General features: G+C 43.3%; 1 protein-coding gene across 1 annotated transcript in view; it reads right to left on the bottom strand.

Annotated features, from left to right (window-relative positions):
• Window positions 1–25,487, bottom strand: part of RALB (RAS like proto-oncogene B) — a 42,943-nt gene that overhangs the window by 7,073 nt on the left and 10,383 nt on the right. The window contains exons 2-4 of the mRNA XM_047082687.1: window positions 11,810–11,975; window positions 4,553–4,761; window positions 587–764 (exon numbers count right to left, since the gene is read on the bottom strand). Coding sequence (XP_046938643.1) covers window positions 587–764; window positions 4,553–4,761; window positions 11,810–11,923 — 501 coding nt within the window. The 5' untranslated portion in view covers window positions 11,924–11,975. The remainder of the gene's footprint in view (window positions 1–586; window positions 765–4,552; window positions 4,762–11,809; window positions 11,976–25,487) is intronic.

The raw sequence follows: 25,487 nt of genomic DNA, 5'->3' as shown, positions 1-25,487 counted from the left end.
GGCATTGTTAAGAGAGAGAAGAGAAGGGAAGGGGAAGGGGAAGGGAAAGGGGAAAGGGAAGGGGAAGGGATGGGAGAGTTGATTCCTGAGAGCAAAAAGTATTTGGAGACTAAGTAACAAACACAGAACACATTGGCTCTGCCGGTGGACAGTAAGGGGAAAAGAATAAATCTAACCAATAAGTCACTGACAACAAAATCAAGGTACAACATGTTTCCCTGGGGAAGCCCCTAAGAACCCGCTGATGGACTTGGCTCCTGGAGAACAACAGGCCGCAGCAGATGAGAGCACAGAGGTGCTACTGTGGCCGTCCTTCCAGCACTGCCTTCACTGACCCCGGGGCCATACTTCCAGGGGCCAACCTTAAGCATGCTCTAACAAAGGCTCAAGACAAAGTGAGGGGACTCTGCTCTGGGTTGTTTTAAATCCACGGTCAAACCCTCCCAGGGCTTCTCACTGTCCTGGCTGAGACATCTGGAAAAGTCAGTTCTCCCCTACTTTCCACAAATGGTTCCCTCAAAACCAAACAGATGAGACATCTACGTGCTGCAGTTTCCCAAGAAACACACAAAGAGCGCACACCTACCTTGTCCACGTTGGCCCGCGTTTTAGCCGACGTCTCCACGTACTGCACACCCCACTCCTCTGCTTTCGTCCTGGCCTCCTCGACGGGCACCTGCCTCCGCTCCTCTAGGTCGGACTTGTTTCCCACGACCAGCAATGGGATTTTATCTTCTTCGGCCTTAACGCGGAGGATCTGTTCCCTAAGGCATTGCATCAAAATAAAGCAGCTAAGAAAGCTAGAATGAGAACTCAATTTCACTGATGCATCTAAAATGAACGGCTTTCCTACGGCAGAAAAAATTGTTATGCTCGGACGTGTCCCAAGGCAGCATTCCCTAGATCCTGTCACAAACAAGACAAGTGTTTTCAAAGCCTGGTTCTCAGTTTGCCTACATCAGGAGGACCTGGGGTGCTCGTCACAAACACGGGTTTCTGGGCCCAACAGGAGGCCCACAGAAGGAATGTCTGAATAGGAGACCAGGATTCTGCGTTTCAACAGGGTCCCCAACTGATGCTTAGGCACCAAAACTTCTTAACAAAAAGAACAACTTAGGAACTCTGGGATAAAAACAAGCTAAAAGAAGTATCTTCAAGGGCCGCCTGGGTGGCTTGGTCGGTTAAGCACCCAACCCTTGATTTCGTCTCAGGTCAAGATCTCATGGTTCATGAGTTTGAGCCCCGCATCAGGCTCTGAGCTGCCAGCATGGAGCCTGCTTGGGATTCTTTCTCTCCCCCTCTCTCTCTGGCCCTCCCTTGCTCTCTGTCTCTCTAAATAATTAATTAATTAATTAATTAATTAATTAAATATTAAAAGAAGTATCTTCATACATAAAATGCGTAATAATTCTCCTGAAAACATGGTATGATTTCTTTGTGACACTAACAGCTGTGAAATCAGTGTTTTTCATACAGAAGGTGGCAGTCTATTAGTGGATCGTGAAATCAGTTTAATGGGTCACAACCAGCAACGTTTTTTTCCCTCAGTGAAACAGAACACCAACCAGGGCAGAAACATCAGAGGGGATCTCAAGTATGACATGAAGTATGTTTTGTGAAACTTCTGTTTCGATTACATCTGTATGCGTATATGCACCTGCCCCCCGCCCGACTCCCTGCACCTCTCCCCACCACAGTTTCCATTTAGATATAGTAAATGTTACAAGCAATGGAATGAGGTCAGTTAAGTTAGGCAGTAATCATGTCTTATTGTGTGTCATTTTTCTACTACAAAGTAAAAAAAAAAAAAAAAGGAAAGGAAAGGAAAGAATCCAATATCTATGGAAAAGTACTTCAAAAACATCTCCTTAAAAAAAAAAATTAACTGTAACACCTTAAATTTTACCTCTCCTAAAGCTATCAGCTACCTAAATTACTAATCAATACCAAATATTAAAAAAATAAATATTTCATTTCCAGTATTTTGGTCCAGTGAAGACATTTCTACTTTCACATTCCAATATATTCCCAAAATAGACCAACCCAAAAGTGTATTTTGTGGGGATCTGTATTGATTTCTCTATGATATAGGGTAACGTTTCAGAATAATGAAAATTTAAAAAAATTTTTCCATTAGAGTCAATTTAAGTATCAGATATCAAATATTCTAAGAAAAACGAAAAAGAAGATAAGGAGATGCTTATAAATTGCCTCTAAGTAGCTTTGCTATAGCCTACATTTCAACAGGGGTCAAAGAACATGCTACATTTAGAAGTTACGTGATCAGCACAAATTATGACAAGAAAAACTGATAGCTCTCTGGCTCATTAGTCATGCAGAGGTTTGTAAAATGACCTCATTAATAAACATATTCATGCAAAAATAGAAGTACCGATTCTGGTCTCTTATAAAAAAAAAAACCTAGCTTTTGAGCTTATTGAATATTGTCCAGGGCAAACTTCAAGGAAGATGGAGCATGTTAACATTTTGTTTTATGTTGGGACCTTTCCATAAATACAGAAATGCTATGTTTGAAATCTGTTAACAGGCATAAAGGAGTTTAACCACAAAGACTCAGATGCCCTACTTCCATTTTCCGTTTCTGATGCCGTGAGAAACCTGGACAGCCTCGTGACTGTTCTCTGAATGTCCGGAGCTCAAGTCAGAAAAGCTAACCTGCCCTCCTTTTTTCTTTTAGGTAGTCATCTGTCCTTTTTCTCCTAAGGACCTCTGTTCTCACATAATGACCGAAACGCACCTCCCAAGACGAGATGAGATGGCTCCAAATCCCTGAGAACACATGGCTCTGTGTGCGTGGTGTGGGGCGACAGGACGAGGCTGGCACTGTGTCTTCTCTGGACGTGACTCTCCCACTGCTCACCACGTCCTTTCTTGGCGAGTCATGGGGTAATGGGAAATCAAAAGGCTCGGACATTCAAGATAATAAGGAAGTGTGTGCATCCGTCCTGTTTTATCCTCAAGGATGCACTCACAATTATGAATACATCGACTGTACCCACATAGAGAAAACCCTAGGCATGTCGGGAAAGTCTGAAAACTCACAGGACTTCTCCTAAGGGTCCTGGTCATTTAACTGATCGCCACCATGCACGTACTATAGTACCAGAGAATTTAGATGTGCCACCTTTGAAGACTTGACACTATGAAGCCCAGCAAGTGACGACCACTGTGTTTACCTGGGTTCACCCCTTGAGGGCCCCCTGGCTCACTGATGCTTCCTTCCAAATCTTGTGGGGGGAAATTTAGTTTCCTCATTTTCACCTTTGGCTGACCCCTTAACTTCTGACCAGAACTTGCTAAAGAATGGAAAAAAAAAATTATGGATTTTCTTCCCTTTTTAGTTCCCTGTTAGACTCTAGATTTGCTTCTTAAAATCAAAAGTCATCTGGACAGATATGTTTATAAGGGGAGTAGATAAGAGAAACAAAACAAGCGTGTAGGGTAAAGAGAGAGACGCCATCCCCATCGGAATTCCTCTAAGAATTATGCCTAACAGCTCACAATTTCTTGGTAACAATGAACTTCAGGCATCTTTAACCACTGCACTTAAAATGAGTAACAGCAGTTCATATTCTACTCACTGTGTAAGCACCATGTGCCCACGCTGTGACGGGGCCTGGGGACACAGCGCGGTACAGGATGGCCGTGGCTCCTGCCCTTACACGTGTACAGCCCAAAGCATCATTTCGTTTCATCTCATCAAGTAACAAGTACACTTTCAGACAGAGAAACAGAATCTCCAATGCCAAGTAAACCTGCTCAGGGTCCCCAAACTGCTAGGTGGCAGGGCAAGGATTCAAACCCAGGTCTGCCTGATTCTAAAGCTGGGCTCTTTTCACTCACCTATGTTACAAGTCCTACAGGTGCCGCAAACGGTCACTCTAACTGACATCTTTCACTCTCCTGACAATGTTTCATCAACCTCAAAACAGATCAAAATGATGACTTTTCCAGCAAAATTATAAAAAGGATAAAGATAGTTAACCCATCGATCACTGTCTCTTAGGATTTATATGAAAACAAAATTAGAAGTTCTTGAGTGTATGGAATGGCTTCGTCCTCTTAAGATTCCCTTTTTTTTCTTTAATGTTTATTTATTTTGAGAGAGAGCACGCATGTGCACACATGAGTGGGGGAGGGGCAGAGAGAAAGGGAGAGAGAGAATCCCAAGCAGGCTCCACGCTGTCAATGCAGAGCCCGACGCTGGACATCTCACAAACCACGAGATCATGACCTGAGCTGACATCAAGAGTCAGACGCTTAATCGACTGAGCCGCCTCTGAAGATTCTTAAGGTAATTTATATTCAAAAATTATAAAAATGGGGAAGCCCAAAGAGATGATAACAAATGGGGGGCTCTCGTGTGCCAAGATTCAAAAAGCCCCAGAAAATCCGTCAGCGGAATTCTTCTTAATAACAAGCCCAACCCTCTGTTATTATGCTCAGCCCCAGATTCCTGCCAAGCTGACCACGTGAGAAAGACAGGCAGAAAGTCTCCTGGAGGCTGGAGGCTCTTTCGTTTCACACATACCTGAATTCGGCAGTTGCTGTAAATGATTCATGTTCTGTGATCGAGAACACGAGGAGAAAACCTTCCCCACTGCGAAAGTAGTTGTCTCGAATGGCTGCATAGTCCTCTTGTCCAGCCGTGTCCAGAATATCTATCTGGACTTCTTCTCCATCAAGAACCACTTTCTTTCTGTAACTGTCAGCTTTGGTAGGTTCATAGTCTTCTACAAACTGCAGGAATAAACAACATTATCAGTAATTAACAACATACTAAGGGAAAGAAAATTTGCCAAAGAAATAAATTTCAATATATGGGCACCTGGCCTATAATCAACTGAATATTTATTGAGTATTCATAATTATCACACTATGTTTAACGCACTATAAAAAAATAACTCCTTCTTTAACACTTCTTTATTGCTCTCGGTTCTACTGCTTTTTATTTTGTTTTTATTTTTGTTTTCATGGTTTTAATATAATGTATTGTCAAATTGGCTCACATACACTATGTACAGTGTGCTCTTGGTTTTGGGGGTAGACAAGAGCCAATATTCCCATTTTGTAGATGAGGAGACCAAGCATAGGGCAGAAAGAACACTTGGTGATATTATTCACAGTATAAAATTATAATATAAACCCTGGCAAGGGTGAGAAACAGAAGCTCTTACACACAATCAACAGAAGTATAAAACTCATCTGAAAAGTGATTTGACAAGAGGGACTAAGGGGATTAAACAGCCAACATGATAAACTTCAAATGGGTCAAAAATTAAATACAAAAAATAAGCCCATCAAGTATCAGAAGAAAACATGGGTGAAATCCTTGTATTACCTTGAAGTAGGGAAGGCCTTTTTAACTATGACTCAAAATCCAGAAGCCATGTAAGAAAAAATTGATAAATTAGACTACATAAAAACTTTTTAAACTTCCATATGGCACAACACACTATTTAAAAAAAGACAAATGACAAACAGGGAAAAAGTATTTGAACCCATATCACAAAGAGCTATATTTAAACAGTTCCTAGAAACAGGGAGAAAAAAACATCAATAATCCAATGGGGAAAAGTGGCAACAGACATAAACAACTGACAGAAAAATACATACCTATGATGCTAATCATACAAAAAGATGTTCATCCTCACTAATATAGAGAATGGAAATTATTGACAACACAGAGATACTGTTTTTCACCTACCAGACCAGCAAAAAACCCAACGTTGGACAACATACTCTGGGGCAAAGGCCCCTCTTGCACATGGCTGGTGGGAGTAGAGAACAGCACAGCCTTTACGGGGATGAACACGGCAACATCTAACAGCAGTGGAGAAGCGCTCATCTCCCAGCCACCCTGCTTCTAGGAATCTAATCTACAGCAACACACAAGGTGATCACTGTGGCACTGTGTGTAACAGCAAATGGTCAATAACCACCCAAACATCCAACAACAGGCACCCATCAACGGAATACTACGCAGCTATAAAACAAAGGTACCATTAAAATAGAATTGGTGCGGGTGGCCTGGGTGGCTCAGTTGGTTAAGCAGCCAACTTCGGCTCAGGTCACCATCTCACGGCTCAAGCCCTGTGTCAGGCTCTGTGCTGACAGCTCGGAGCCTGGAGCCTGCTTCAGACTCTGTGTCTCCCTCTCTTTCTGCCCCTCCCCTGCTTGTGCTCTGTCTCTCTCACTTTCAAAAATAAGTAATAAAACATTTTTTAAAAATTAAAAAAAAATTGGTGCTGGTTTAAGCAGATATCTAGATGCGAAAGAATGAAGTGGGACCCCTACTTCATATCACGTACAAAAATTAACTCAAAATGGATCAAGACCAAATTGTAAAAACTAAAACTATAAACTCTAAGAAGAAAACAGGTGTGAATCTTTATGACCTTGGATGTGGCAATGCATTCTTAGATAGGACATCAAAAGCACAGGCAACAAAAGAAAAAGTAGATAAACTGAACTTCATCAAAATGTAAAACTTTCATGCTTCAAAGGACATCATCAAGAAAGTGAAAAGATAACCCATAAAATGAGAGAAAATATTTGTAAATCATGTATCTAATAGGAGACTTATATTCAGAATACACAAAACACTCTTAAAGTTCAACAATAAAAAGACAAATAACCCAATTTAAAAATAGACAAAAGAGGGGCACCTGCGTGGCTCAGTCGGTTAAGAGGCCGACCAGCTCAAGTCATGACCTCGCCGTCTGTGGGTTCGAGCCCCACGTCAGGCTCTGTGCTGGCAGCTCGGAGCCTGGAGCCTGCTCTGGATTCTGTGTCTCCCTCTCTCTCTGTCCCTGCTTGCTCTCTGTCTCTCTCTTTCTCTCTCAAATAATAAACATTTTGAAAAAATTAAAAAAAAATAGATAAAAGACCTGAATGAACATTTCTCCAAAGAAGATACACAGGTGGCCAACAGGCACGTGAAACAAGGCGCAACATCATCAGTCACTAGGGAACTGCCAGTCAGAACCACAGTGAGATACTGCTTCATACTCACTAGGATGTATAATCAAAAAGAGACAATAACAAGCATTGGCAAGGATACAGAGAAATCGGAACCCTCACACATTGCTTGTGGGGTTATAAGATGGTACAGCTGCTATGGAAAAAAGTTTTGCACTTCTCAAAAAGTTATACATAGAGTTACCATATGACCTGGCAAGTTTCATGCCTCGGTATATTGACGCAAGAGAATTTAAGACATAAGTCTACACAAAAATTTATGCGCATGTGTTCACAGCAACATTATTCAAAATAGCAAAAAAGTAGAAACAATCCAAAAGTCCATCACTTGATGAACGGATAAACAAAACACAGCACATCCAGACAATGGAATATTATTCCGTGAAAAAACCTGATGCAGGTTACAACATGGATGAGCTTTCAAGACATTGAAAGAAAGCCTGATACGACGTGAAAGAAGCCTGATATAACGATCACATAATGTACGATGCCATTTACTTGAAATGTCCAGAACAGGTAAATCCATAAAAACAAAATGGTTGCCAAGAACCCGAAGTGGAAGCAGGGGAGGCAGAAATGAGGAAAGACTGCTGATATTAGGGTGTTTTCTTCTCTTTTGTGGAGGAAGAAAATTGTTCTAACATTATATAATAGTGATGGTTGCATGCCTGTGTGAATATGCTAAGAAAAAAATCATTGAATTGTACACTTCAAAAGGATGAATACCATGGTGTATGAATTATATCTTAAGAAACTAATTTAAATTTTTAAAAATTTAAAAATTGAATTGAGGGGCGCCTGGGTGGCTCAGTCGGTTAAGTGTCCAACTTTGGCTCAGGTAACAATCTCACAGTTCGTGGGTTCGAGCCCCACATCGGGCTCTCTGCTGTCAGCAGTGAGCCAGCTTCGGATCCTCTGTCTCCCTCTCTCTCTGCCCCTTCCCTGCTCATTCTCTCTCTCTTTCTCTCTCAAAAATAAATAAAACATTTAAAAAGAATTGAGATTATCAGTGTGAACTTAGTAGGCCCTTTGAAGAACACCCTTAAAAAAAGCCTTGTACTGATTTTAAGCCCCAAAATAAAAAAACGACAAGATTTTTAGTATTAGGTTCTTACATTTGTACTAGCAGTTATCTTAAACTAGACAAAATGTGAAAATTGACCTGTTTCACAACAGTGTCCTATTAACTCCTTTCCAAAGAGACAAATCCATCACCCCAAAAACCCAAGCACCCAGTGCAAATCTCTAAATACCACCATGAAGCATCTCAAGTGCGTATTTCTGAGCTTTCAAGGTTAAAAAGGTCCATAGACTCGCTAGACACGGGATGTCTGAATGTCCTCATAGCGACTGCATACCTCTGTGTCAGTGAAAAGTGTACAGATTATTAGAACATGGACTACAATCTTGATTTTCCACTTTTCCATTAGAAACAGAAAGTCCTGGAGTCTTGCTATCTGTTAAGACGATCCACACTCCTGGCCTTGGGGGGCGGTGTGTGAGTCAGTTTCAGATGCCTAAGACACACAGATTCCCCAGGGATTCGTTGCTGTCAAAGTCCCCGGTCACCAACCTCACATGGTCCGTAGCTTTAGAAGTCTTCAAGTATGTTAGGTCAAGGATAAAAAGATTAAGATCTCCCTCCAATTTTTCTCAAAGTCAGACCTTAGCCAAAAATAAAAACTTCTGGGACCACTGCCCCTTGCATAATCCAACCCTCATAGCAATTTCACCATATAAGCTCTTTTTTTTTTTTTTTTTTTTTTTTAACTTGAGGTAAAGCCCTGGACCAAGAATAAAGAATGCGGGATGTGGGTAGACTTTAGGTAACTAGCATCCCGGAGCACAGGACTGTTCCCTTTTCTGTGAAATCAGGCTTGACCAGGTGATCTCTCAGGCAGGAATCACCACACTTGGCCATACATCAGACTGCCGGGAGAGCTGCGCATAAAATGAGAGTCCCCATTTTCAACTCTAGAAATGTTATTCAGAAGGTGATCGGCTAAGTTTGGGAATCGCTGTTAAGATCTCTAAGATCTCTTCAAGCTCCAAGACTATGATTCTGGAACTCTCCTGTCCAATATAGTAGCCACTAGCCACATTTGCTGGAACTCTAGTCACATGTGCAGACAGTACAGATACAGAACGTTTTCATTGTGGCAGAAGGTCCTACTGGACAGCATTGCTTTAGAAATCAATTAAAGACTTCTCCAGACGTACATTAATCCATCTCTATTCTTTCCTTGCTCTCATTTTACCATTTCTTCAACAACTGCTGCTCTCTAGTCCTCAACTATGTTTGCCCATGAAAAAATAGACTAAGATCAAGCCTAGTTTTCCCTTGTTTCTCTGAAGATACGAGGAAGAAGGGACAAAACTCTTCTGTGTGCATCTTCCCCACCCCCTGCCCCCACTTAACCATACGCACACATACAAACCTACATAATAAAAATGAAAATCCAGATTCGACTCTCCTACTAGTTAGTCTCCCGCAGCATCAGCAGCTGTGCTATTGACAAGACTATTTGGGATGGATAATTCTTGGTTGTGAGGTCTCTCCTGTGTGCTGTAGGGTGTTTAACACCATCGCTGGCCCCTACCCATTAGATGCTAGTAGTAACTACCCTCCAGTTGTGACACTCAAAAGTATCTCCAGACATTGGGGCGCCTGGGTGGCTCAATCGGTTGAGCGGCCGACTTCGGCTCAGGTCACGATCTCGTGGTCCGTGAGTTCGAGCCCCGCGTCGGGCTCTGTGCTGACAGCTCAGAGCCTGGAGCCTGTTTCGGATTCTGTGTCTCCCTCTCTCTGCCCCTCCCCCGCTCATGCTGTTTCTCTCTGTCTCTGTCTCTGTCTCTCTCTCTCAAAAATAAATAAATAAACATTTAAAAAATAAAAATAAAAAGACCAATACTGTGGCAAATATACCCTCAGGTGACCCTCAGTGAGTCATGCCCCTGGTATGATACTCTCCTTTTAAATACAGAGGACTCTGTGATTGGCTTCTAACCAACAGAATGTGGGAAAGATCATGAGATCACCCCATGATTACGTTTCCTTATATAAGAATCTGTCTTAGCTAACCAGAGACGCTCCTACTGGCCTTGAAGAAGCAAGGTGCCACGGAATGAACCACCTATGGAAAGGGCCTGGTGGCAAGGACCTGTGGGCCTCCACCCTACGTCTGCATGAAACCCAACTCTGCCAGCACCCAGAGCTTGGAAGAGGACCCGAGCGTCAGCCAGGCTCACGGCCCCAGCCAACTCTGACTGCAGCCTTGTGGGACCCCGGGCAGAGCAGCCAGCTAAGCCACGCCAGACTCCCAAGCCCTGGAAACTGTAGATAACAAACATGTGTTGTTTCAAGCTGCTAAATTTCTAGTAATTTGTTACGTGGCAATAGAAAACCAATACAAATACCACTTATATCACAAAATCCAGCAAAATAACATACTTTTTATTAATTAACTGCCTGGCATAACTCTAGAATACCTTCTTAACTGGTTTGTTTGTTCACTGCATCCTCTTTGATTATCTCGTCATACAGGCCAACGATTGTGTAATATTTCCTATAGAGGATGAAAAACAATTTAGTCTTATCCTCTAGCATAATTGGTCCAAGTTTCTCTTTTATTGAAAGTTTAGAAGGATTTTCTTCAGCTTCACAATGACGTGACACTACTAGTAATAGAAGTTTTAGGACTATTGTCAAATTTAAGAAACCTCTCTTAAACTTCCCTGGAAGAGACTATAAGATCTGGAAGAACTTTCCCAACCAGTTTCTAGAGAACTCCACAGCCCACACACTTCCAGAACCAGGTGCCACAGGACCACACTCACACCACGATAACCTCCTGGCCCTGCACCTCACATCACAGTGCCAGGTGAGTCAGCAGAGTGGGTGGTGGGAATATTCCGGGAAGCCATCCCTACAGCGAAATGGCTAGTAATAACTTAACCACATGCCCAAGTGACTCCAAACCACATAAATAGATACCACTAATTCCCAGCTAAATATATCCTTAACCCAACTTCCCTCAGCTAGATCCCAAAAATGGCCATTGCCATTCCAACACCACCCAACAAAAGTTGGACAGAGGGCAAGTCTAGTGAAGATCAGATAATGATCTTCACCGACTGGTGACAGGTATCTTCCTTTTGGAAATCCTGTAAAGCACACACCCATGGGAACGTGATGTGAGCGCCGGTCAGAACACTCTGCCCATGGTACCAACCAACGGCCCAGGACATTTGTTGCCACGGGAATCAAAACGGTGTTGTCACATTGGACTCAGCACCAGTTCCATTATCCACACATTAAGTGACATAAATGTGGGGCAAGGATGGTGTGAGCTTTACTTTGCTGCATGGCAGAACTGGAGAGAACCTGATGCCCATCACTTGAGAAAAGATGGTCTTATGACAGCTTAGCTCTCCCTTTCACTACCTCCTGAAAGTGACTGTCACAAAGCTAAATCTGACCTGTTCTTTAGAACGGTATAAGAGTATAAAAGGCCCCTCCTCTTCCCTTGCTCCTGTCAGAAAGCAAGCTCAAAGGATAACACCGGAAGTCATGCAAAGCAGGGACCCCTCACATCCCTGCCAGAGTTGAAATTACTTACCAAAAATCAGCAGCCCAGATCTCATGCTCGTTAGACCCCCTATAAAGCTACACGGAAACCATGTTAACACAGATTTGCCCCACTATCCTCCGTGCACGTGGGGCACTGAACACATGAACACAGCTGGAGGAGGGACACTATGACAGCAGACTCGATGAAGAAAGGCGTCTGCGCCCGGCATGTCTTACCTCATCGTACATGAACTGAAGCGTCAGGGCCGACTTGCCAACCCCTCCACTGCCGACCATGATCACCTTGTGAAGGGCCAGGGAGCTCTGGCTCTTACTCTTGTTTGCCGCCATCCCGCTGGTTGTCTAAGGTCGCGACACACGACCAGAGGACCCGGTTGAAGAGCTGCCAAGGAAGAAGACAAAGACTCAGAGGCAGTTTGATGTCTACCCAACTGAAAGAAAATGAAGTCCGTGTGCGCCAGGAAAGCCTAACCCAGACATTCCAACAGAGAAGCAAAGCTTCTAGGTGCCGGGCAGAGATGAAACGATCCCTCCAACAACCCCAGAGGTCATTTACCATAGCAGAGCCAGAGAGAAAGTAAGACAGAGAGGGAAAAAATGGCACCCAGTGCCTGGATCGCTGGGGAGTGTGGGGAGGGCAACCGGACACTAAAAATCCTCAAAGGCGCTTCTCTGAAGTGGAGAGACCAGAGAGCTCTGAGTCCCACCCTTCAGATCTCCCCCCAAGTCATCTGGTGCCACAGACAGCACTCAGGGACCTCAATTTCGCCCGCTTCATTCTCACCGCTCACTTCCCCTTGTGCCTCTGCCTCCCGATACACACACTCCCACAGCCCCCAACACGGGCCACAGAGGTACTCTGGAAGGAGATCAGTAAATGCAGTTTTTATAGTAAGTACCCCTTTGTGGCACACGATGGAGCTAAAAGAAAGAGAACGAAAGTATTTCCTTCAAGTGTATTTAAAGTGGTGAACCAAAATGAGTTAAACTGGGAGCCCCTGGGTGGCTCAGCTGGTTGCATCCGGCTCTTGATTTCAGCTCAGGTCATGACCTCATGGTTCATGGGTTCGAGCCCTGCATCAGGCTCTGCGCTGACAGTGTAGAGCCCTGCTTGGGATTCTCTCTCCCTCTCTCTCTGCCCCTCTCCCACTCACACACCCACACGCACACATACTCTCTCTTTCAAAATAAATACACTTTTAAAAAAATGTTTTGGGGCGCCTGGGTGGCTCAGTCGGTTAAGCGGTCGACTTCGGCTCAGGTCACGATCTTGCAGTTTGTGAGTTCAAGCCCCACATCAGGCTCTGTGCTGACAGCTCAGAGCCTGCAGCCTGCTTCGGATTCTGTGTCTCCTCTCTCTCTCTCTCTCTCTCTGTCCCTCCCCTGCTCATGCTCTGTCTCTCTCTGTCTCTCAATAAATAAACGTTAAAAAATTTTTTTAATAAAAAAAATAAAAATAAAAATAAATTGTTTTAATAAAATGAATTAAGTTCCCCTATAATGGCCATTGATCAAAATCAGTTTAACCTCCTCAGATGTGAGATAAAAAGAGGAGGGAATCCCAGGCACTGTGGGAAGATAAAGTATTCCAAATATAAATTTAATAGTAAATGGAATTTACTTTAACTCCAGTACAAATTTTTATTTCAACCAATTCGTATGAGAAAGCCTAGTTCACATATGCCACAGAGTAAGGAAAGGACGCAGGCTGGGGCATCTCCTGGGCCTGAGCCAGGGTCTGCCATTTGTGAGCTGGGAGACTTAGAACTATTTGAGTTCTCCAAGCCGCAAAACCCAACCACCACCTGCCTTGCAGGATTCTCCTGAGGATGAGAGACCTAAGCACAGTGCCAGGCACCCCCTAGGAACTTAATAAAGGTTGGTTTCCTTTCCAGCAGACTTGAACATCCTAACAGTTAAAAAAAATCTTTTTTAATGTTTTTATTTATTTTTGAAGGAGAGAAAGACAGAGCATGAGTGGGGGAGGAGCAGAGAGAGAGGGGGAGACACAGAATCTGAAGCAGGTTCCAGGCTCTGAGCTGTCAGCCCACGCGGGGCTCGAACTCACGAACCGTGAGATCCCAACCTGAGCCAAAGTCGGACGCCCAACCGACCGAGCCACCCAGGCGCCCCATTAACATCCTAACATTTAAAAATTTTTTCCAGGGGCGCCTGGGTGGCTCAGTCGGTTAAGCGTCCGACTTCAGCTCAAGTCACGATCTCACAGTCCATGAGTTCGAGCCCCACGTCAGGCTCTGGGCTGATGGCTCAGAGCCTGGAGCCTGTTTCCGATTCTGTGTCTCCCTCTCTCTCTGCCCCTCCCCCGTTCATGCTCTGTCTCTCTCTGTCTCAAAAATAAATAAACGTTAAAAAAAATTTTTTTTTCCAATTCCAATATGGCAGGCTCCTATTTCCATTACTGCTGACAAAGGAACTTGACAACATCCCCACTAGAACAATAAATTAATACACACAGTACACACATAAATCATCCATTGGTTGATTTATAAATAAAACATTGGTTTAAATCAGTGGCTTCCATCCTTGGCTGCACAACGGAATCCCCTGGGGAGCCTTGAAACCATTCTGATGCGGTGCCTGGGGGCTCAGTCGGTTGAGCGTCCGACTTTGGCTCGGGGTCATGATCTTGCAGTTTGTGGGTTCGAGCCCCGTGTCGGGCTCTGTGCTGACAGCTCGGAGCCTGGAGCCTGCTTCGGATTCTGTGTCTCCCTCTCTCTCTGTCCCTCCCCGTCTTTCTGTCCCTCCCCCACTTGTTTTGTCTTTCTTTCTCAAAAATAAATAAACATCAAAAAAATTAAAAAAAAAAAAACAAAACACCCTGATGCATGGGTCCCACCCCAGAGAGTCTGATGGAATTGGCCTGGCATGTAGCCTGGTATGGGGACTTCTAAAAGCTTCCCAGGTGATTATAGTAGACACCCAACGTTGAGAACTTCTCTTACATGTACAGCTAAGCTCAAAAGAAAGGAAGAAATCCCCAAGGTAGGGTGAAAAACATCAGGGCCCTGAGAGCTGCTGTTCCCGCAGTCTTGAATAGCTGCTGTTCACAGTAACTTAGGATTTAGCAAACACACAGGGCTGAGGGACCAGCTGCCCAGCCCACATGGGAGTCAGAACAGACACCTTTTCTCAACTGAGAACAGAGAAGCCAAGACCCTTGGAGGAACACACCTTCAGGTAAAGAATGTACTAGAAAAACATTTGTTGACCAACAGGGGACGATGACAGAGAAGCTTATCTGACTGAGCCCCAGCTGCATGGAAGTGTACCCAGAAAATCTGTGACCATGGCACTTCTCCAAAGCCAAGAAGTTAACATAAAAAGCAGTCCGAGTCTGGTCGCAGTGCTGGAACACAAGGCAGAGTGACAAACAAAACCTCTCTGGGGACACAACATGCAGTAAGACAGATCAGGATACTCATAGCTAAAATCCACAGAAAGGAGCCCACAGCTCCAACCTACGAAACTCCTAAGAAAATCACCATACGTGGTAGTTCACATCCATAACAAGTAGGGCTTTTCAGACAGCTATTATAAAAAGTATAATTTGAGCATTTTTAACAAAGGCAAAATCAAAATGCTAGAAAAACAACATTATCAAAAGACCAGGAGTTGAACAAGAACCCCTTTGAACGTCTAACATATTTTAAGTATTTAAAACAAAGAATAATAAAACCATAGGGAAGGAGGAAAAAAAACTATTGATTTTTTCTCCACCTATTTTTGGCTCATTGGTTGGAGCCCTGCAGATCTGACAAAACTCAGAGTAACAAGAGAAAACCAAATGGAAGCTTATTACTGTGTACATCTCACAAACACACACAATTCAGTGATGAGTAACTCAAGGGGGTGGTCAGAACTTCAGCTTACATCGCATCTTAACAAAATAATAATAAATTTCGGAGAAGTGACAAGACGAACAAAAGAAAAGAAAACAAATAAAGAAACAAACAAAAAACAAGACTTTGCACTTCTAGGGGCAACAAAGCGTGGGAAGACAAACACTATCTAAGGGAAGTTGATAGACGAGATGAGGGCTAGTGAGTAAGGTGTGCTAAGCAGGTTCCTCTGGTGCCCTCTCGGGGCTGGTAGGAGCCTAGAGCTGCCTCAGGTGATTCAGAATAGCCCTGCCCTTCCTGGTAGGGGCGCGGCGGGGAGGCAGAGAATTTTATTTTGGTCTGTTTTCAACTGTCTTCAGCTCGAAATAATCCTATGTCAAAGTGGCATATTTGGGGGTGGCACACTCCAAACCCTTTCAATGCTCAGTAGAAAATTTAGGAAATATCCAAACCATCTTTCAAAGAGAAAAAAAAATCACTTATGATTCCACCACCCAGAGATATTTGCTTATTAGCAGTAGATTTCCTGCCAGTATTCTAATCTATATAATCCTATATTTAAAACCTATTTAAGATCATAGTCATGTAGTTTGGCATGTTACCGCTCACGTATTATCTCCATCTGTCTTCTTAGAGCAGACTGAACATAATGAAATCCTTCCTTGATGATTTAAGGACCATCAAGGCTGCTGGGAGTAGGATCGCATGTCTGCTTGTGCTGCCCCCTTCCCCCCCGGACCATTAGTTTATTGCCTATGCCAGGCCTTCTTTCCACCACTCCTTTTCTAATTATGTGCCTTTTAATAAGTGTTCTAAGCAATTAACTGGATAATTAAGCACATTTGAATTGTGACTAAAATAGAATAAATGGGGTAAGGCGTGGGCCTCCCCTAAAGGCTTCAGTTTAGCAAAGTGAAACCGCTTTTGGCCTAATTTCTGGTCCACCAGTGTTCCACAGAAAGCAAATCCTGGAGCATGAGGCTGGGACCTCCGGACCATCCATGTGTCTCACAATCGCTCCGAAGCAACCTTGCTTCTGTGAATTATTACAGTTGTAAGAAAATGGAGAAAGAGTTTTCCAGGTTGGAGTAGGGGAGGCTTTCAAACCCATGTAGACATCTATCTAATTCTGAGCTGCTATTTTCAAAACACAAAGTCAATCTCTCTAGAAGAAACCATAATAAATGAGCTGAAAACTACTCAATAGGTCCAAAGATATTTGCCAGAGTATCTGTGCTCAAAGCTCAAAAACTGAAATAACCATGCTGGATATTTCCAATCCACACGACTGCGTTGGTCAACTTCACCCGATGAAGGGAAAGACAGGATACAGGCAGAAGGGCCAACCAAGTGCCCAGCACCAAACTGATCCTGGAAACTGCAAACTCCTGACCTCGGGGCTCTTGACATTGGGAATAAATAATATTTGTTTAAGTCACTGTTAGTCTACTAATTGTTGTTGTTTTTGTTTTCACTTCTACCAGAAGTGTTCCAGAAACAGAGTCACTGACTCAAGAAACTCCAAGTCTAGTGGTTCAGACAGATCACAGCGCAGGTAAAACAAATCCCACGGCAGAAGTGAGATGTGAGGGGTGCTCTGGGAACACTGAGGAGAGACATCTAAATCACCCTGGAAAGTCGGGGAAATTCTCCCAAAGGGAGCAACACAAGACCTGGGATTTAAAGACACCAACTAGACAAAGAGAGGAAGAGAGATGCCAGGAAGAAAACAAATCAGCACGGCTTAGAAAGCGTGTGTTGAAGATTTAATGTTTGTGATTGATACGAGCAGCCAATAAATGTGTTCTAAAAAATAATACAAGTATCCTTTTTCCCAACAGTTTGTTATGAAAAGTTTCAAACTTTCAGGAAAGTTAAAGGAACTTCAGGGTGCGTCCACATACCCACCACCCAGATTCTCCAGTTTGTGTTTTGCCCCATGTGCTTTACCACAAACCCCATCAACTGGCGTCTGTCTCCCTACTCGTCAATCCGTCTTATTCCTTGCATTTGCATGTAAGCTGTAAACATCAGGACACTTCATCCCTGACTTCAGTGTAGACACCCATTTTTTTACAAAGCAATCATATCCAGCCCCACCCCTCGCCCCACTGCTGCCTTCACTGATAATTTCAGAACTCTCTCCAAGCGGTTTGCAATCCTCCTAAATCACTTCAATGAACTCATGGGTTCATAGCCAACACATGAAGCTACAACATTGATCTTCCAAGAGGGGAATTTGGGTCCATAACACCACGTCCTGGCATGTCTCTCCCTTTGGGCCAGAAGTCTCTTACAGGGCACTTGAGAAACACACCAATGAACACCCTTCACTACGTCTCTACCTAGTAACAGAAAAGTTCTGCGGTTAGTAAATCCATCTTTGTGCAAAAAAAACTTTTAAGTGCTACTTTGTGCCAAGCTGCAGGCCTCTGCCCTTAGAAAACTTAATCTCTAAGGAAAGACATACAACTAAAGTATGTTAATATAATTTCCCACATGCGGTGATGAAGATGGTGCAAAGTATGATGGAAAGCACAATGAACTCTGGAAAAAAAAGAATCAGGAAAGGCTTCAAAACTGAATAAGAGTTCACTCAACAGATGGGGTGATTGAGGGGCGCTTTCCAAGCATAACTCAGAGCACAAGCAAAGGAACAAAGGCATCACACATCACAGTTAGTACCAGGTACCACATAATATTGAAGCATAAGGTATGGAGTGGGGAAGTGACAGGGTGAGGAGTCTCCAAAGACACCCATGTTCACCTACAAATGGACCTAAGATGCTATCTTAAGAAACATACCCTGGAGAAAATGGGAAACCATTGTGGGGTGTGGCCTCCAGCCCAAGTTAGCATGTAAGGCACTGAATCTGTAAGTATAAACACACATTCCCTGGGGCGCCTTGGGTGGCTCAGTCGGTTAAGCATCCGACTTCGGCTCAGGTCACGATCTCACCGTTCATAAGTTCGAGCCCCACATTGGGCTCTGTGCTGACTGCTTAGAGCCTGGAACCTGCTTCGGATTCTGTGTCTCCCTTTCTCTTTGCCCCTCCCCAACTTGTGCTCTCTCTCTCTCTCTCTCAAAAACAAATAAACATAAAAAAAAATTAAACACACACACACACATTCCCATACAGAAAAACAAGACATGCCAAACTAAAAAAAGCATCATTCATATGGTTTGGCAGGCAGGCAAGGGTTAGGGAGTGCTTTTTCTATGTCATATTCTGTGATACATTAATTTGAGATAGGGCCCTCTACCACTCAGCATTAATTCAAGACCAGAACACATTCACTTGAGAAGTGAAGTTTTTAAAGCAGATCACAATATATAAATCACGCAAATGTGTGTTAGGAGGTAAAGAGCAGTTTCTAGACTAATATTCTGGGCTAATATAATCATTAGTCTTTTATTAAACTGAGGCTAGGAGAAAATAAGTTGGTAGATAGAGTAAAATGCCACCTTGTCTGTATCACGGGAATGTCAAAAAAAATCAAATGACAATTTGAAAATGCAGAGCAACACTTACTCAGTCCTCCTCATAAAATTCAAGTGTCCTAGGTAGCACACGTCCACAAAAGCACATGGGAAACTCTCAAATACTATCCACATGCAAAGAATTGCACTTAGCACTTTTTTAGTATAACTTTAAGGTAACCTAGATACTACTAATAGGGCATAATCATAATACCTGAGTCTCCCAAAATATTATCCATGTTTTTAATCCTCTCTATAACAATCAAAAAAGGAGGACAATCCTAAATCTGGGACAATTTAAACACCAAAATAATTAAGGGCAGTAATGAAAACAGACCATTGAAAAATTAGGAATTCGTGAATCCATACCTATAATAAATAATAAATAAACAACGGAAGAGGGAGGACTCTTGCTTCCAGGAGAACGCCAAAGGCAGACTGACACATATAGAGGGTGCACCTGAGTTAGAAAATCAACATTTATATGGAAACAACTTCATATGAAAGTTCATATTCATTCAAACAATTCATATGGAAAATCAACTATCATAGTAAAGATTGGTTCAGGCAAGAATCATTAATAGATGCTAAATCTACAGGGGAGATCTGGATGAGGAACACAGTATTTGCATGGTCTTACAGTGCCTCCGTACATTACTTACGAATCAGAATCTGCATTTTAACAAGCAGAGCCCTATTACGTGTCAAGGCAAATCCATACCACTTCCTGTTACAATCCAGATTAGAAACAATCTGATCTAAATTAGGGTCATGAAGAACTCTCCCCCAAAAGACAGTGCTTTCAAATATGAAGTAACACAGGAAACAGATGGACTGCAGGGATTGTGAATGCTGAATCATGAAAAAGGAAAACGCCACGACACGGTCTACCCAGTAGATGCCATTTCCATTGGTGTTGAAATCGACATGGAATCTTCTTATTTCTTAGCATCTAACGCCAAATTAGTAAATAGCTGTACCCAATAAAATGAGGGGCTATACACACGAGTATGCCAGTGTGTGTTGACAGCACCTCTCTTCCTGCCCTGAGTCCCCAGATCATACTAGTGTCTTCTACTGATCTGTCATTCTTCAAATTCAAGCACAATAATTTCTGTATATTCACCCTGCACTTTTAAAGTCTTCAGGGGGCGCCTGGGTGGCTTGGTCGGTTAAGCGTCCAACTTCGGCTCAGGTCACGATCTCACGGTCCGTGAGTTCAAGCCCCGCATCGGGCTCTGTGCTGACGGCTCAGAGCCTGGAGCCTATTTCAGATTCTGTGTCTCCCTCTCTCTCTGCTCCTCCCCTGTTCATGCTCTGTCTCTCTCTGTCTCAAAAATAAATAAACGTTAAAAAAATAAATAAATAAATAAATAAAGTCTTCAGAAATAGGGGTGCCCTAAGTAAATGAGAAACAAAGTTCTTAAAAGACTGTCTTGGGAATTCATAGAATTTTACCAGATAGGACAAAATGATAAAGATTTAAAATGACGTGCTAACTTCAAATAACGAAACCCATGGAAAGAAACAAAAAAAGCGATTTTGATTTGAAAATGCATTCTTGGATTTTCACGGTTCATAACAAAACAGAAACTTTAGAAACCAGGATAAGTTTTTTTGTATATACTTTACCAAATTCTATCAATACCTAAATTTTAATTTTTCCTAATCAGGTTTGTAAGATTGGGAGTACGTTTGTAGTAACCCTTTGCAATCCTAGCTTGAATCATCCATTAAAAACAAACAGATTAGCCATGTTACATCATAAATTCCAAGTGAGATGCTTAGCTTTGACGGGCACATTCACAGGACTGAATTGTCACGAGAGCCTCTATGAAGTCCTCCAGCACTCCTCCAAAATAAAAAAGCAGAGGACCACTTAAAGTGTTAAGCGTGTTAAGAATAACAGGCCCTTTGGACAAAAGGACATTGGTAAAAAGGAGTTTTAAAAAAATTCACTAAATAGCATACAACTTTTTCCAAATATATCACTTCAGGTACTGTCAGACTAGCACCCTTTTTCTAGAAACTGCTCCCCTCTGCCATCTGCATGGTTATTACAGGACAAGGGGTGAGGGAGATAAGGCATGTCAGCTCAGTATGTGGCCCTATCCCCTGGGAGAAACTGACTGATCCCAAGGAGGGCACCTGACCCAGGCCAGGGTCTGGGTACAAAACCAAGCAGCTGGGTCCAGGATGGCTACAGCTGGGGCAGGGAGCACCCAGGGCAGAAGTAAGAAGAGTAGCAGCCCTGTGGTCCTTTAGACAGTGTGTTGCCCTTCCAAAGAGAAGTGCCTGCCGGTTGCTGGAATTTAGGGATGTCAGATTTCTGCTTCTTTAAGAGATGTCGGACATTTGGAATTTTATGTGAAACTCCCTTTTTCAGTGTTAACAATTAAATCACTTTTGAAAAGCACTGTGAGCAGACAAAGCATGTCTGCAGGCCACTCACTTTTGCAAATTGGCAGCTATGTTTTTTGCCAAGTAGTGAAAGCAGCAAGAGAGACGGAGCCTGAACACGGAGAGGAAACACTGGGACAGTCCTGGCAGCATTCGGGGGGTTGGTTCCCGCTGCTCCTGAGTCCCAGCCGCATCCTCGGCCCCTTCCTTGGCTTGGTTTTCCATTTGTCCGCTGAGTCAGTGACACACACTGGTGTCCACCCAATAAATCCCCCTTCGTGGTGTGAGCTCGTGTACCTTACGTTTCTATCACTTCCAACCAAGTGAGTCCCAACTGACTGTACATAATGGCTTTGAAAGTACACATACAATTCAAGTCCAAGGAATCAGATCCAGGCAGGGCCAGGGGGAAAACATAATGACACAAAAATACTTCATTCTGAATGAATAAGGCATGAGCACTACATATAGCAACTCCAGCTGAAGGTGTTTCCAGGGAATTCAAATATTCTGTCCCTTATATGATTAGGACTCTTGCCCACAGTGAAGGAAACTCCAACTGAAAATAGTTTAAGCAAAACAATTATTTATCGGCTCACCTAATGGCGTGTCCAGGAACAAAGCTTGCTTCAGGGGCTCAGATGATGTCTCCAGAACCCACTTTCTCCCCCCAGCCCCTGGCCATCCCTAGGCTCCACCTCTCCAACCTCACGGCCTACTACTCCCCCCTCTGTACCCTCCCAGCCCTGAGCCTTTCCACACTCATCATTCACAAACCCAATTCCTTCTAGAACTTTCCATTTAAAGGTCACTTCTTCAGAGAGTGAAGGACCCCCACACTTCAAGTAGACCCTCTCTCAGTCTCCATGTCAGCCTCTTGGCTCCCTTCACTGCACTGATCACAACTTGTAATTCCTTTCTTTTTCTCCTTCCATGCTTTTTGCTTATTTCTTCCGCTACTCTTAAGGCTCCATGAGGCCAGGTGCCAGGCCTGCCCTTTTCCCTCTTATACCCTTGTATGACAGGAATATTTCCGTTCTCATCAACCTGAAAAACATAACGCCTACCCAAACTATGGTCATCATAAAATCTAGAATACAGGGTAAACTTAACAGTTGGATTCATCTGGGGCACCTGCGTGGCTCAGTCGGTTGAGTGTCTGACTTCAGCTCAGGTCATGATCTCACAGCTCGTGAGTTCGAGCCCCACCTCGGGCTCCGTGCTGACAGCTCAGAGCCTGGAGCCTGCTTCGGATTCTGTGTCTCCCTCTCTCTCTGCCCCTCCCCCACATGCACTCTGTCTCTCTCTGCCTCTCAGAAATAAAGAAAACTAATAAAAAAAAATGTTTAAACAGTTGGATTCATCTATATCTTACTTCCATTATTTACTGTCAAAAGCCTAAAAAATTTAAGCCATTATTTCCTAACTTCAAAAGCAAAATTTGGCAAATAGGTAACATTAATTTCTACTTTTTAAGCTTTGCAAATTTGTCACTAAAGACTTTGACTCTCTTAAGGTCGGCATTTAAGTGTTTATTTGAACTTACTATGGGGTTGTCATTATTGGTTATGGCCCAGGCCCTTAAAACAGAGATTGCCAGATCATCAAGCAAACATGTTTCAGAGTAAATAAAAACCTGTAGCTTTAGGGTCCGGTGTTTCGATACAAAAGGCAAACTCCCTACACTTACACCAGAGACACCCTTTACAAATTAGAACAACCTAGTACTCCTAAGAGTCTCATCATTTCACCCGCTGATTTAAATAAGGAATCCTGAGAGGATTTATGATCATTTGATTGTTATTCAATTGGCAGCGATTTTTCGGACGGACCATCTCTCCTATGGCTTTGCACTCTCAGAAAGAGCCACAGGCCCTTGCCGGGGCGGGCGGAACGTGAATGGCTAAGCGACCCGAATAACCTGGACGTGGCTCGGAGCACCTCAGCTCCAGGTAATGCAGGCCACCTAGCGAAGGATCTGTATGGGTCAGCTAACAATCTCTCCACAGACACCAAGTCACTTGAGCTGCTGTTCAACTGCTACATCTTTCTATGGAAGGAAGATACTCAGTCTTGACTTCTCTGTTTGGGAAGTTTGGATTTTCTTATTGCTCTTCACTGAATACGGCATTCCAGGAGCGACAGTCCTGGCAAGAAACAACTGAAGTCCCCACGGTTCTCAGAGGACAGTCTTTCTGCGCCCTCAGCCTCACCTGCACATACTAACTTAAAGAAGGAAACTCCTTTTTCCCTTCCCTTGAACAACTGCTATTGTCATTAGCACTGGGGGAGAGAATATTTTTGTGCTGTCATTCATGTATGACTCAGTTTCCAGGTCCAAAAAAGCAAGGAAGTTGAATTAAATGATCTAAGTTCCTTTCCAGTCTTTGCTGGTTTTTTTTTTTTTTCCCTGAAACTAAATCTGCAAAACAACTTAAGGTACTGCTCCTAAGTGCCTAAGGAAATTTGTTTTAGGTATGTCTGCTCCCTGATGAATATCTCTTTATATGTTCTCCCGCCAACAAAACAAAACAAGACAAAACAAACCCCATAACTAAATTAACAAAACAAGCGAAAGTCACTTAAACAAAAACCAGAAAGCTCTGAAGTCACTCATCATAAATATTCTGTTTCCAGGCTGTACCCTTATGTACATGTTATTCTTTCTGCCAGGATTGCCCTTCTTCCTGATGGAGGATCGCCTATAATTTAACACTCAGCCTAAATATTTCCTCTACCACCTTCTTAGGTCTCCCCCAGCAAAGCTGACCCTCCCTGAGTAGGTTCCCCTGCCTGTCAATATACCTACTGTTGCACTGAAATAAACCAGTAATTTATTCTTAGATGATGTTTGTCTCTCCCACCACACTGAGAGCTGCCCATTCACCTTTGTGTGCCCAGTGTGCCTGGCACTTAGGAGACGCTCAGGAGTTGGCAGATAAAAGAAAAACAAGTTCTCCACTGGGGCTGAGAGAGGTCTGGTCTCAAGAGGATAAGTGGTAACTGGTGAACTTTGAAAGGTTAATTCATTTATATGATGACTTTCCTGAACTACAAAGCAATGGAACAGTGACAGGTAATTTGCAAGCTCTGATTTTTTTTTTTTTAAAGTATACAGTTATTTCTGAAACAAAGTCTTCTCCCACTATACACTCATCCCCAATGGAACCTGGGGATTGCTCTGGCCTTGGAGAGGTCTACCAATTTATCCAGACTCCAGCTCCTTCCACCCGCAAAGGCAGCCTCGGAGACACTAGAACCACTGCATGTCTCTAGTCGCAGAAGGTCAAATTTGGAACTAGCATACATGTCCCTGTTCTGAACTACTCTCCCAAATCAATCCTGCTTAGAGACGTTCTACTACTATTTCCACCTGTACGGCATCTGCTAGTGTATCGCACGCACTCGAGTGTGTAGAATTTGCTGGGTCATTTAACTAGTCTGTGGCGGGCTGGGACGGTAAGCCCAGCAGTCTGGCTGCAGAGCCTACTCTTGGAGCCGTGACACTAGGCTGCTCCATCAGGGGACTAGGGTAGGGTGGGGAAGACCTTCAAACATGGTGTGAAATACTGGAATTTTTATCACTGACACAGAACTATGGATCAGAAAGCTCATTAAGGAGAGAGAGGCACAGGCAACTACGGCACAAGTTCGAGGAGGAAATACACGACAGAAAGCACTTACTACATACCCCCCCAAACATACCCCCAGAAACTGAAAGCAGGGACTTGCACAGATTTGTACGCCCACGGTCACCGCAGCACTATTCACAACAGTCAAAAGTGAAAGCAGTCCAAGTGTCCACTGATGAATGAATGGAAAACAAAATGTGGTACATCCGTACAACAGAATACTATTCAGTCTTAAAAGGGAATTTAATCCTGGCAGAAGCTACAATGCAGATAAACCTTGAAGACATCAGGCTAAGTCGAATACGCCAGACACAAAAGGGCAAATACTATATGATTCCACTTACGTGAGGTACCTAGAAGAGTCAATTCATAGAGATGGAAAGAGGAATAGTGGTTGCCAGGAGCCAGGGAAGGAGAAGATGGGAGTTAGTATTTTATGAGCATAGAGTTGCAGAATGGGATAATTAAAAATGTTTTGCAAGGGCACCTGGGTGGCTCTGTTGGTTAAGCATCTGACTTCG

Source organism: Lynx rufus, unplaced genomic scaffold, assembly GCF_022079265.1.
Source record: "Lynx rufus isolate CCGP_SWC_20201006 ecotype Redwood Valley unplaced genomic scaffold, mLynRuf1.p SCAF_2, whole genome shotgun sequence".
NCBI lineage: Eukaryota > Metazoa > Chordata > Mammalia > Carnivora > Felidae > Lynx > Lynx rufus.
The sequence above is the reverse complement of the archived record's forward strand: the minus strand, read 5'-3'. Positions and strand labels throughout refer to the sequence as shown.